Source organism: Sceloporus undulatus, chromosome 6 (assembly GCF_019175285.1).
Source record: "Sceloporus undulatus isolate JIND9_A2432 ecotype Alabama chromosome 6, SceUnd_v1.1, whole genome shotgun sequence".
Lineage (NCBI taxonomy): Eukaryota > Metazoa > Chordata > Lepidosauria > Squamata > Phrynosomatidae > Sceloporus > Sceloporus undulatus.
The window spans coordinates 40,630,002-40,643,091 of record NC_056527.1 but is presented as its reverse complement, the minus strand read 5'-3'; the positions used below and the strand labels follow the sequence as shown (position 1 = coordinate 40,643,091).

The following is a 13,090-nucleotide window of genomic DNA, read 5'->3' as shown; positions in this document are numbered from 1 at the left end:
GATGCTTCTGTGGGATGGGACTTGCACACCAGATGGTTAAACTAAATTAGGGAGGTCATGTGCTTGAATCTACAAGACTTAAGTACAGCAGTGGAGGATAAGCGGGCTTGGAGATGTCTTATGCATAGGGTCACCATGAGTCCAGGCCAACTGGAGGGCAGCTAGCAACAACAACAAAAAATTCTGATGGCCGCTCCTTTCCATCTAACTCCAAGGAAACTGCTTCAGTGCTAAATCAGTCTCTGTTGTCAATAATGGACTTGATGAGAGCATACAAACTGAAACTTAATCCAGACAAGAGAGCAGTGCTACTTATCAGTTGGAAAACAGATCAGGGAATAGAGATTTATCCTGTGTTGGATGGGGTTACACTTCTGAAATCTCAGTTGCAGTTTGGGCATACTCCTGGACTCTGATTTGAGCCTGGATGTCTAGGTTTCAGTGGTGGCCAGGAGGGCATTTGCACGATTAAAACTAAAGCATTCCTTAGGATGTCATATGTGGCCATGGTAAAGGAGGCTTTGGTAGCATTCCAATTGGGTTACTGTGACACGCTCTACGTGGGCTTTTTGAAACTGTTTCAAAACATAAGAGTGTGTCCAAAATGCTATGACCAGGTTGTTGACTGGGACAGCTTGCAAGGAACATATAGTTGGATATATACGGTAAATAACACAATTAATTGGGGGGTCTAGACTAGCCAATATTTAAGTCCTAGTGTGGAACTGCTTGTAATTGAGTATGTGGATTTACATGCAAGTAAGCAGACTTGTGGAAGAGAGGTGGCTAGGAAATTCTGTGATCTTACTAAGAAGGCTGGCGGAGGATTAGCACACTTTCTTGTTAATTGGAGGTTAATTTTTAATAGATTCAGCTTGCTTGATCTAAACATTGCCTTGGACCCTGACCCTTTAGATACAGGGAAAACTAAAGTTCAGACAAATGTTTTTCCCCCATCATAAAAGTTCTAAGAACAGCTTTACACGGTCTGCCATCACAGCATTTAACATTTGTTCAACTACAGTATAAAATTATGTTATAATCCACATTACTCAGGAGCAGTTGAGTTGCTATGGAAACACATTCCTTATTTTTTTGAAATTAACACCTTTGGTTACTTGTATTCTTGTTTGTTACTATTTGCTTTCAAATATTCAATAGTATTCTAAAATAACCTGGGTATAGTTAACCAGAAAGGATATGGTCATTTGCCTTCTTTTTCTGTAAACATGGACTTGTGTTGGATTTTTTTTTAGTAAATTGTGGACAAGGAGAAAAACATCAGCTGCTTGTTGTGATGTGGAGAAAAATTCAGAGTTCAGTAGCTGAAATATTTCAGAGGCTTATTTGTCAGATAGATCTTTTGCAGTGGTCACGGGTGACTTTGTCCTCTGTTCCCTTATCTGTTGGAGTTCCTCAGGGCTCTGTTTTGGGTCACTTACTGTTCTCTCTTTACACATTGTCCCTAGGAAAACTTATCAGCTCTTTTGGTTTTTCCTATCATCTGTATGTCGATGACACTCAGCTGTATCTTTCCACCCCTGACCTTTCTCCGGAGCTTGAACAGCAAGTTTCATTTTGTCTCACTGCTGTCTCACAGTGGATGCGCCATTGGCAGTTGAAGCTCAACATGTCCAAAATGGAGCTTCTTATCTTTCCACCTAAGTCTACCCTTCAGTACTTCTTTTCTGTTTATATTGATGACATTTCTATTCGACCAGTCCAGGAAGCCCACAATCTTGGTTTCACTTTTGATTTCTCTTTGTCTTTCATCCTCCACATCCAGGCCACAGCCAAAGCCTGTAGATTCTTTCTTTACAACATTGCCAAAAGCTGTCCATTTCTCTCAACCTCCACTGCAAAGACTCTGGTCCATGCCCTGGTGGTTTCCTGGATAGATTACGGCAACCTCCTTCTGGCAGGGCTTCCTCTCTCTCATCTTCGTCCTTTAATTTCCGTTCAGCATTTAGCAGCATGCATCATTAATCCGCACGCCACTTTGACCATGTTTCTCCTTTATTATCATCCCTTCATTGGCTCCCCTTTCCCTTCCGTATTCAGTATACGCTTCTGTTGTTAACTTTTAAAGCCCTTCATGGGCTGACCTCTCTTTATTTATCTGATCTTCTTTCTCCTTACATTCCCACTCATACCCTCCGTTCTAGTAGTCAAGGTTTGCTGTCCCAGCCTAGGTTCTCCACTGCCCCGTCCCTTCTCACTTGCTGCCCCTCACTTCTGGAACCTTCTTCCCCCACGAACATGGGTCATCACTTCTTTGACCACTTTTAAATCTGAGTTGAAGACCACCCTGTTCAGGGAAGCATTCCCAGGCACTGTGTTAATATTTATCTGATATTTGATTAGATAGTGGATGTTGATGTTTTCTTGTTGCCTGCTTTTTTAATGAATTCTATTTTATATTATTACCTATTGTTTATACATGTATTTTGTAGATTGTACGCCATTGGCAGGTTTTATATTTTTGTATTTTTATTGATTTGATTATTTGTATGTAATGGGCTGTGTACATTTACAGTGCTATAAAAATAAAATATAATAATAATAATAACAACAAAATAACAGAGGATCCATTTAATCTTGGTATATCACTTATGTTCCCTTTGCAATTTAGATTACGCTTCCTTGTTTCAGAAACAGTTTTACCATTTTGTTTGGGTGATTAAATTCTATTTCAGAATTTTACAGGTTTGTAAAGTAAAGCTGTTCACAAATATATTTCTTAAATTCTCCCAAATATGCTTTCAAGATGCTACTTTATTTGAGAAGTTACTATTTCAAAAATATATTCTTGGACAGGAAGAAAATGTATTTTCAGCATCTTCTTTATTACTACCAAACGAGTAGTTAAGTGTTTTAAAGTATTTTCTACAGTGCATTCAAAATAGGCATGCTACCATACTAAATGACACATTGCATGCTGTAGGTGGATGTAACATAAAATAGAATACTCTGTCTGTGTGTCTGTCTGTGTTGCAAATGCTTTGATCTGATGGGCTTTACAGGTTATGGTTTAATGTGACTATCCTGGACTGAAAAAACAGTCATTTCTTCAGAAACAGCTTGGGAGAATGCATCACAAACTTGTCACTTACATATATGTATGGAGTTTGGCAGACATGTAAAAAAAATGTGTAAGAGCTTAACAAAGAATTATATTTGAGAATAACAAGTTCTCACATTAGTGAATGTGAGTTGATTCCAAAAGTATTTAAAGCTTTATGTGGAATACCAGTTGTACAAGGTAACAAAACTAGTATATTACAGTGTATTACTAGTGTATTTCAGTGGTTAATCAAGCCATGTCATTTGACCCAGATGTCTTAAAATCTTTTCCGAGCCAAAATGTGCATGTCTAGGATATGTCCTCAGGTCCCATGTTTTGAGAGTTTAATAATAAAGGCAGTTCTTTTTCATTGTGAAAGAAAAGAGTGTCCCAATTACTATATTTAACAAAATATTACTAATCGTAATGAGAAAGAATAAGAAAAGGGTAGAGCACTGCTTGCAGACTTAAGAACCTGAAGAGGATAGCATGATAAGGATGAAGAACAGAGAAGGGAAAATGAAGAAGGCCACACCAAATGGACTGAAGTGTATATGTGTACATGGGAGTCTGTCACTTGTGAATGAAGGCTTATAACTGAATAATTTATTCTCTGAACACTTACTTAAATCTTTTTTCCCTTGCAAATCCTACACAGAGCAATAGAAAAACTGAATGGATTCCAGCTTGAAAACTACTCACTAAAAGTTGCATATATCCCCGATGAGATGGCAGCACAACCACCTCCTCAGCAGCATCCACAAGGGAGACGTGGGTTTGGACAGAGAGGTCCCCCGAGACAAGGTTCACCCGGTGCAGCTTCAAGGCAGAAACCACAGTCTGATGTTCCACTACGGATGCTGGTTCCCACCCAGTTTGTAGGAGCCATTATTGGAAAAGAAGGAGCCACCATTAGAAACATCACAAAGCAGACACAGTCAAAGTAAGTTGCCTTGCTAAATGTTTGTTGTTAATTTTAAAGAACAGTATATCTTGCTTTCTATTATTGCTGAAGTTTGATTAATGGATTAGTGCAGTAAATCTTAAAACTGGTGTGTGATAATACTTAGGAGAAGAGTTGTCTTGTGCAATAATGCATATGATAAGAATCTTACTGCTGATAGGCATGTCTAAATAACATGTTGGTGAATTCCGACTCTGTGACATATTAATAACTTTTGAGTAAAGAGATAAGTGTGAGAAACATTTAATAGTTCCAAATAATGCTGAGAATGTAAAGCAATGAAAAATGCAACAAATTAAAATAATGCTACTACTATATTAATACATAATACAGTGGGCCCGCTGTATCCGCCACCCGTGGTTTGGCTATGCCATGCTTCACCCTGCCCCATATTACTCATTGGTGGTGCGTGCCCATAGGCACATCACCACCCATTGACTAATATGGGCTTGAGCTCCGTGTTTTTCCCCTATCTGGGGGGTGGGAATCCAACCCTTGTTGATGGGAAGGACCAACTGTATTCAAATTACATAACATATGGAATCAATAATGTGAAGATTGCAGTATATTGTTGCCACAGAATTTGAGAGTATTAGTTATACTTGTGTTAAATGTCTCATCAGCATTGCTGTTGTTGTTGACCAAGACTAGTGTGTCTGAGAGGCAAATTATTCTTATTGTAGCCATTTTGTGTGAAGTGATACAACTGAATGTGGGAACTGCTGTTGTTTTATTGGTAGATCTACCTGATGATGTCAAAAGTTACAATAAAGTACCCTCACATAGTGTAACTTTACTTTTGTAGCATTCATTTTTGAGTATATATTTTATTATGAATTTCTGCAGTGGTAAACTTTCAGACCTCTTTATGGCATCCTGGGAAACTTGGGGCACCTAGATGCTAGCTAACTGTCCAAAATCCATATTAATATTTTCCCTCTCTAATTGTCAGTGGTTCTGGCAACTATTTAAATCCCAGACTAGCAGTGGTGGAAGAACAGAAAAATATACTTGGTGTCCTGCCTCTGGGTAGTTTCAGATCATAAATATGATCTTAAGACTTTTTAAATCTGTCTCTCTGTCTATCTAGTACCTCTTTTAGTTGATAGCAGCATTCTCTTCTAATTAACCAGGGAGTCTGTCAACAGAAAATACTTTGAGATCTCTGGGCTAATTTTGAATACAAAACAGTTTTCCTCTTGCTCCCCTAGTTATTGCCACCATCTCTTTCCTTGTGGGGCAATTCATTGCCAGCAAGCAGAAAGGGATAATACTCTCTGAAGTTAGTTCTTGCTCCCTCCCTCCCATTCATTTTAGGAACATGATGTAATGAATGATATTGAAATGAACTAGCTTAATCCAGATCTATGACACACTCCTCCCTGAGGTCTGGGGAAAGTATACTTTGCATGACAGGAGAAATTGACAGAGAGGTATAGAAAGGGACTTTTTATTCTAAGTAAAAAAAATTACATCAAGCTAATAAGACATCATATAGTTTGGAACACTTTACTTTGTAAAAGAATATTAAGCATAGGTGTGTTTAGAACCAACTACCAGCCAGAGAAAATAAAACAAATTCCTGATACAACTAACTGTGTACCTGACCTAAATGAGCTCATGCTGAAGTTAGTGATCTGGTCTCAGGTTGTCCATGGCAGGGAAGCTGGGAGTCAATCTTTTGTCCACAAGAAGTGCATACAAAAAACAGGAGCAATGTAGGTGATCTCTTCCGCTTTGAAGGGTGACATCAGGGGTGAGTCCCCAGATCCCATCATGTGGAACATCTGTCCCTAGACAGATCCCTAGAATCCATCCAGACATGTCTGGGTGGGCACTGCTGAATTATGATGCCTAATCCTGTAGTAACATCTCATTTGACATGGAGTGCCTCTTTAGTTAAAAAACAAACCACAGAAAAGAGGACTTTAAAACTAAAAGAAGTCCACCGCTTTATGCAGCCAAACAGATCTGGATAAACACTCCTTGGGCATTCCAGTAGATCTGTTCTTTCCTTTCACTCTTTCCTTCTCATCACTAGGATGTTGTAAAAGCCAAACCATGGGTCAGTTCAAATTGTGTACCAGTGCTGTCATGACCTCTCTAGGTGTGATTTTCAGTCACTGTAGTCCTTCATTTGTATGTTTCATTGCTGTGATATCTTTGTTGGAACAAGCATTAGCACCGAGCTGAGTTTTATTCTTGTGTGCGGTACAGACCGCCCAAAAAGGACAGCCTGCTGCCACCCGTTTTTCTGCTGGAGAGAAGCCTCAGCTGCCAAATGGCGAGGCTTCCCACTGGCGGACCCCCCCCCCCCCGCAAAAAGCAGGTTCTTTTGAAGACACGTCGTCGTCATAACAAGTGTACCACCGGCGCACTCGTTACATATGTGGTTTGCGGTGCCGTGCAGGTCACCGCATGGCACTTATGTAACAATGGCAGCGCCCCATGTAAACAGGGTGTCACTATTGTTACACCCTCATCATGTGCGAGAGTTGCGGGGCTTGTGGGCGTTCTGCCCCCCAAGCAGAAGCACATGACGAGGGCACCTGAAAGGCTGGTATGTACCGGGCCTTGGTAGCTATTTATTATTTATTTTATTTAATATATCTGTACCCTGTTTCAAGTTTTACATTGATATTTGCGCCCATATTGTTAGAATATCTTAGAAAATTATTGCTTTTTAATTATGAATCCAGTTGTTATTGTTGTGTGCCTTCAAGTCCTTTCCAACTTGAGACCCTAAGGTAAACCTATCATGGGATTTTCTTGGCAAATTTAGTCAGAGAATTTGCCAATACCATCCTCTGAGGCCGAGAGAGTGTGACTTGGCCAAGATCACCCAATGGGTTTACATGGATGAGCTGGAATTCAAACCCTGGTCTCCAGAGTCATAGTCCAGCACTCAAGCCACTACACTATGCTGACTGTATACCTATTTATTCACCGAATCCTAGTAGTATTCTAGAATTGCTTGGAGCCAGGGATCTGAATGATGCCTCTTGCTAAATTAGTGAACTTGTTGAGGAGGAGTACTAAAACTGATGACATAAGCGATGAGCAGCTGGCCAGGACTTGCCTTATTTTGGAATTTGCTCAAAAAGTGTTGGCATTTTTTAAAAAAAGACACAGCAAACTATACACATTGCTTGGATAAGACGTTTAATGAAGTTAGCCAGATCGCTTATGAAATTAATAGCTTACCATGACTATCTGATGACAGTGAGTGCTATGATTTATTCATAAGGAGTGTGGTTGGGTATGGAAACTTAAAAAGAATGACATTCTTCAAGAGTTATAATTGCCCTGATCCAGTAAGTAATATTCACAGAAGTAGCCTTTGGTGTGCATAAGCAGATGATTTTTGAACATCCTTCACCATCGTCAACACTGAATGAACAGTATACATCTTTTGGTGTGAAAGGAGATGCATATCCTATCCATGCCAATATTTCTAACATACTGGCGTGTAGACACTTTACTAGTAAAGAACCCAGGCTAATTTCTGAAAGCTATAACATACATTTTACTACTGTTTTCTTTCTAGAATTGATATTCATCGTAAAGAAAATGCAGGTGCTGCTGAAAAACCAATTACAATCCATTCTACTCCAGAAGGGTGCTCAACCGCTTGTAAAATCATCATGGAGATAATGCAGAAGGAAGCTCAAGATACCAAGTTGTGAGTAAATAGTGTTTGATTAAGGGTATGTTCCCATGTTTTAACTGAAACCAGTAATTAAAATCATTGATAATTAAAAGCAGTGATATATAAAATAACAGATGAACCCTGAGGACTGTCAGGTCTTGGTTCTTATGGTATTTTTGCATGTACTACAGAGTGACAGAAGGCAATAGATGGGCAATAGCAAAGCAGACTTTTCACTTCACTTTCCAGCACCTCTTTTGTGGTACAAGTTTAGTGACTGTTTTATTTTCAGATGGCTTTCTAATACTTGCAAACAGGAAATGAAACATGTATAGATGTGAAGGGTCATTCCCAGGCAGCTTGGCAGTGGTAAAATAGAGAGTATCAGAAAAGTATGGGTGCTTGGATTTGATAGGCCTCTTTAAAAATGAGTGCATTCGATATTTGTGATTTGAAGTTATTTATAAGAAAATTATTTTTACATAATTTATAAGCATTACATGTAGGCAGTGGATTTTGGGGTTTGCTTAAAAGTCCCCGTTGATAAATTGCAAAGCATCTCTTATCTTTTTGTTAAATTAACTGCACGTCCCTCCCATACCACTGCAGTAGTAATACAGGGGTATACTAGATGTGGGAGAGGAAAACACCTGGTCAGAGAAAAGAGTGGCATTGGACTTTCCTCTAATCTCTTGTGGTTTTTACATTTCTTTCTTACTGAAATAGCATGAAAAGCCACATCATTCTTTATGCATTGTATATGTGATAGAAACATGCAGAGGCATACTTTCTCTTTCCTTCCTTTCATTTTTGGTTCCATGATATTTTATTTATGTGGAACACAACTGTTTAAGCCCCATTATGTCAGCTGAAGCTGAAGAGGTTAATGTGTCTGAAGGGCATACAAATTGCTGTTTTGCTCTTCCTACTTTCCCCATCCCACCCCTAATAAGCTACTTGCTCTGGTAATTTCTGGTTATAAGGTAGAAAAGAAGGCAAAAGTAGAGAAGACTTGGAAGAGACAGTGTCCCAAAGAGGATTCAAATCAAGTAGAAGGAGATGTCTGTGGCTGGCTGATATAGAGGAATCTTTCTCCAAGGTTAAGGAAATAGCAGAAAATAGTAATTCCTTCCTTCTGAAAATTTCCTAAAAGAATTCTACCATTAGTTAGGTCTGTAGTTCAAACAATATTAATAACTACACTTAAGAGTATCAAACTTCTCTTCCTTCCTTTCTTTCTTTAACTGGACCAGTTTTATAACAATGTGAGAACTCCCTGATTATATCATTAACTATCAGAGCCTGTTTCCTTGTGGAACGTTCATCTTTGGAATTTATAGTTACTAGTGGATTATGTGACTCTTGAGTTCATATAATTCTCTGGATTGCTTACAGTACAGAAGAAATACCTTTGAAGATACTAGCACATAACAATTTTGTTGGCCGGCTTATTGGTAAAGAAGGACGGAATCTGAAGAAAATTGAACAGGACACAGACACTAAAATCACAATATCTCCGTAAGTATTAGATGGTTTCATTGCTGATGGTGCATGTTAAAGGAGGTTTTATGGTTTACTACTGAAGTATTAAAGAGTATCCTCCTCCTCAGTGTTTAAAGGACAAATAAATATGCACAGAATAGATTCACAAATCCACAAAACCAAATCCATTCTGAGAGATACAGAACAATGGGTTGAAACAGTAGTTTTAAAATGATTCACTTACTGGAACCACTAGTACCTCATGTTATGTTTCATGTGATGCACCACCATTTCATGTGATGCACCTCCAATTAACTGGAATTGACTTAATGGCTTGTAGCATTTCCTGAACATTAGAGTTCATTCATATAATTGAATTCATATAATTGCTTATTCTAGTTCCAGGTACAACTGGAAAATAGATTTATATCTCCATAGAAATTTGACTGATATGCTCCTTGCATATTATGGTTTTTTGATTCTACGGTGTGTGTGTGTGCACGTGTGCGCGTGTGCGCGTGCACATGGGTATGAACACCTTCAAGTTACCTGTCAACTGAAAGCCAATGGATATCAGGTGCTGTAGGCTATATTTCAGAGGAAGGAACTGGCGAAACCATCTTTGAGTATTCCTTGCCTAAGAAAAGTCTATGAAATTCATGGAGTTGCCATAGCTCAACAGGCAAATTAAAGGCACATACATACACAAATTAGAATGAAGTCTATAAAATATTATGTCATAATGACTTGCTTAGTTTTTAAGATGCTAGTGGACAGTCAGTTTAATTTGCTACATTTAAGGAATAATACTTAAGTAATACATCACCAATCAGACAGCCCTTTAGATATTTAAAAATGGCTGCCATATCAGTGTTCTCCTTGCCACGCTGAGCATGCCCAACTCCATCAGTCATTCCACATAGAATTTAGCAGACTTTTTATCATTTTTTGGCACGCTCCTCTGGCATGTTACAGGTTGTTGATAGCTTTCTTAAACACTAGATCTGACCAAAGCACGATAGCTTGGTAGTTTTTTTGTGGGCCACATAGCCCGAAAAATCCACAAAAAAGTATGGATGCTGGCCATGAAAGCCTTCAACTTCACATAATAGCTTAGTTCTGTTATTTCCCTTGTCTTGGTTGCTGTATTTGCTCTCTCTCTCTCTCTCTCTCTCACTCTCTTACTCTCTCCCCCTCCCCCCCCCCCCCCCCCCCCCCCCTCCTTTTTTTTTTTTTTTTGCTGTCACATCACGTTGTTGACATTTATTTAGTTTGTGGCCTACTAAGACCCCTAGGTCTCTTTCACATGCACTGCTGCCAAGCCAGTTGTCACCCATTCTATGCTTGTGCATTTAATTTTTTCTTCCTGGATGCAGTACCTTATATTTATGCATGATGAATATATATACACACACACACACACACACACACACACACACACACACACACACATATATATATACTATTGGACATGTTATATTGATTTCCTCAAATCATCTTTAATCGGATTCTGTCTTTGGAGGTATTAGCTGTCCCTTTTAGGAGAATATCAGATGGGGGAAAATCAGGGAAGAAAAAGGCACACTCCCAGCAAAGTTGCATGATTGTGCTGAAGATTTTCAGATGACATTGCACTTATCCAGGACTTAAACCAGGACTTAAGCCATGAAGATCCAGGACTGCTCCAGCAACAAACCATTCCCAGGACTTCCATGTGAATGGTTTGTTGCTGGAACATTCCTGGATCTTCATGGGTTAAGTCCTGGATAAGTGTGATGTGTCTGAAAATCTTCAATGCGATCGTGCAACTTTGCCAGGAATATACCTTTTACTCCTGGCTTTTCTCTCTGTCTGATAATCTCCCCAGTTTGGTGTGAATCCATTGTAAAGGAAACAAAGTGTAAATTGTTCAGGATTGAATTTGGGAGGATTTAGCTCAACTGAATGTTCTTTCAGCCAAATGTTTATAGGGACGTTTCAACTTGACAGAGGTTTGGCTGAGCAGGCAGAATGTAGGGGGAGTCATTCATTATGGTGAGTTAGATATTCAAAATCTCAGTTGCAAGGTGAAAACAATTTCACCCATTTTCACACAGCCAAAGCATGAGGGATGAGTAATTTGACAACCTGGTGGCACAACAGATTGGGTTTTGTTGTCTTTACAATTGCTTTCCCAATAAACGTTCTTTTCTGTGCAAATTGAAACAAGAGCAGAAAGAAAAGCTATGAATTGCTCCCAAGTGACTCCCCAGAAGGCTTTGACCTATGAAATTTGTCATGCTAGAACCTATAATCCTTTCTTACTAGGAAAGATCTGCTAGTGTAGGAAAGTATGCTTTACTCAAACCTGAGCTCATTACAGCTATATTCTTGCAGGTTGATTGGGGCAATCTGGAGACGCTGGGATGTAATATAATTGACACAATATTGTCTCCTAGGAAAGACCCCACTAAGAGTCTGAATGAAGTGTTATGAATTGTTGGAGAGCTTTTTATAAGCAGTGAATAAAGGAAGGCCTATGATCCTAGATAGGTATCAGTTAATGTAGCATTGTCTTTTCTTCAACCTTAACTGTACAAGATCCTCAAGTCTAATACTCCTAAGTTTCTGTCATGGAAAGCTTTATTTCTGATTGCTATTACATCAACACACATAATTTCTGGGTGTTGGGCCTTATACATTAGGAAGGAATTATGTATTTTTCTCAAGGATTTAATGGTTATGCATTTGGATCCATCATTCAAGACCAAAGTTAGTTTTTTTCTCTATATGCAGTAAGGGAGACTTCCAGGATTGAGTTATTTTGTTGTCCAGGAGAGGCAAAGGTGACATGGTAGGAAGACAAAAAGAGAATTATTTGGACCCTGCCCCCCCCCCCCCTTGTTCTTTCCCTTGGTATCCATGTTAGGTGTCCTTTACTCCTAAACTATTAATATGTTCAGATCTCTTCCTTGTCCCTTTATTCCTTAAAAAAGCATTTCTTCGCCTTGATTTCCTTCTGGCATATTCTGAGTGCCATCATTATAAGGCCTCATTGAGGAGGGTTGGAAGAGGTAGTGACTCTTTCTTTCTACTTTCTTTTCTGGAAAAGGAAGTATAATTTTTATCCTGGTATGTCTTTCTGGTGAAAGATTGTAAACACATGCTTGTGAATTAGGTATGTTTTAATTTTGTCAAGTATGTGAATTTAGCCATGGGGCTTAGATTGTTGTTTGGCCACCCTAATTTTTGATAGCAATAAAAATGACTTGAACCATACAGCCCTTTGTATCTGTAGCAGGCATACCACAATACATGTTTCATAAATTAAAAATGCATAACATTTTGATGTAAGTCATAAAAATGTCCCAGGTGAATATGTGTGTTCTTATTTGCAAGCTCTTAAATCAATTTGGAAACTGTTTGCCATTTGGTAAATGTGCAGATATCATTCAACTAGGAACGTGCTAGAGTTAGCAGTACAAAAATGCAAAGCTCCTTCTTTCCTTGCTGAACACTGCTTTCTGGAACTAGAACAGTCTTGGTTCTGTTTTTCCTCAAGCACCACAACAGGCAAAGTACGAGGAAGACACGAAGAAGCTATGTGTCCCATTCAGTGTTGCCTAGAACATCTCCCCAGCTATTCAGTTTTGTTTGGCAGAAGAATGGCTGCAGGCTAAACCTCTTTCAGGAAGGAAGCTATGCCTTGTTGGATGACTAGTAGCTTGGTAGGACCTAGGAGTTTATCAGACAAGGGGAATTGGAAGTATAATCCGATGGCAATCTGAACGCAATCATGGGGTTTAACGTTATTGCGTGATAACCCACTACACGCAAATTCGGGCAATGGGAAGTCACTCCGAATGCAATCATGTGGTTTCACGTTATTGCGTTATAGACTGCCACATGCAAATTCGGGCAATGGCATGCTATTTTCGGGCATTGAGGAGCC

General features: G+C 39.1%; 1 protein-coding gene across 5 annotated transcripts in view; it reads left to right on the top strand.

The window, feature by feature from the left end:
• Positions 1–13,090, top strand: part of IGF2BP3 (insulin like growth factor 2 mRNA binding protein 3) — a 97,564-nt gene that overhangs the window by 57,135 nt on the left and 27,339 nt on the right. For all 5 annotated transcript variants that reach the window (XM_042471934.1, XM_042471932.1, XM_042471936.1 and 2 more), the window contains exons 7-9: positions 3,723–4,007; positions 7,576–7,710; positions 9,073–9,195. In XM_042471934.1, coding sequence (XP_042327868.1) covers positions 3,723–4,007; positions 7,576–7,710; positions 9,073–9,195 — 543 coding nt within the window. The remainder of the gene's footprint in view (positions 1–3,722; positions 4,008–7,575; positions 7,711–9,072; positions 9,196–13,090) is intronic.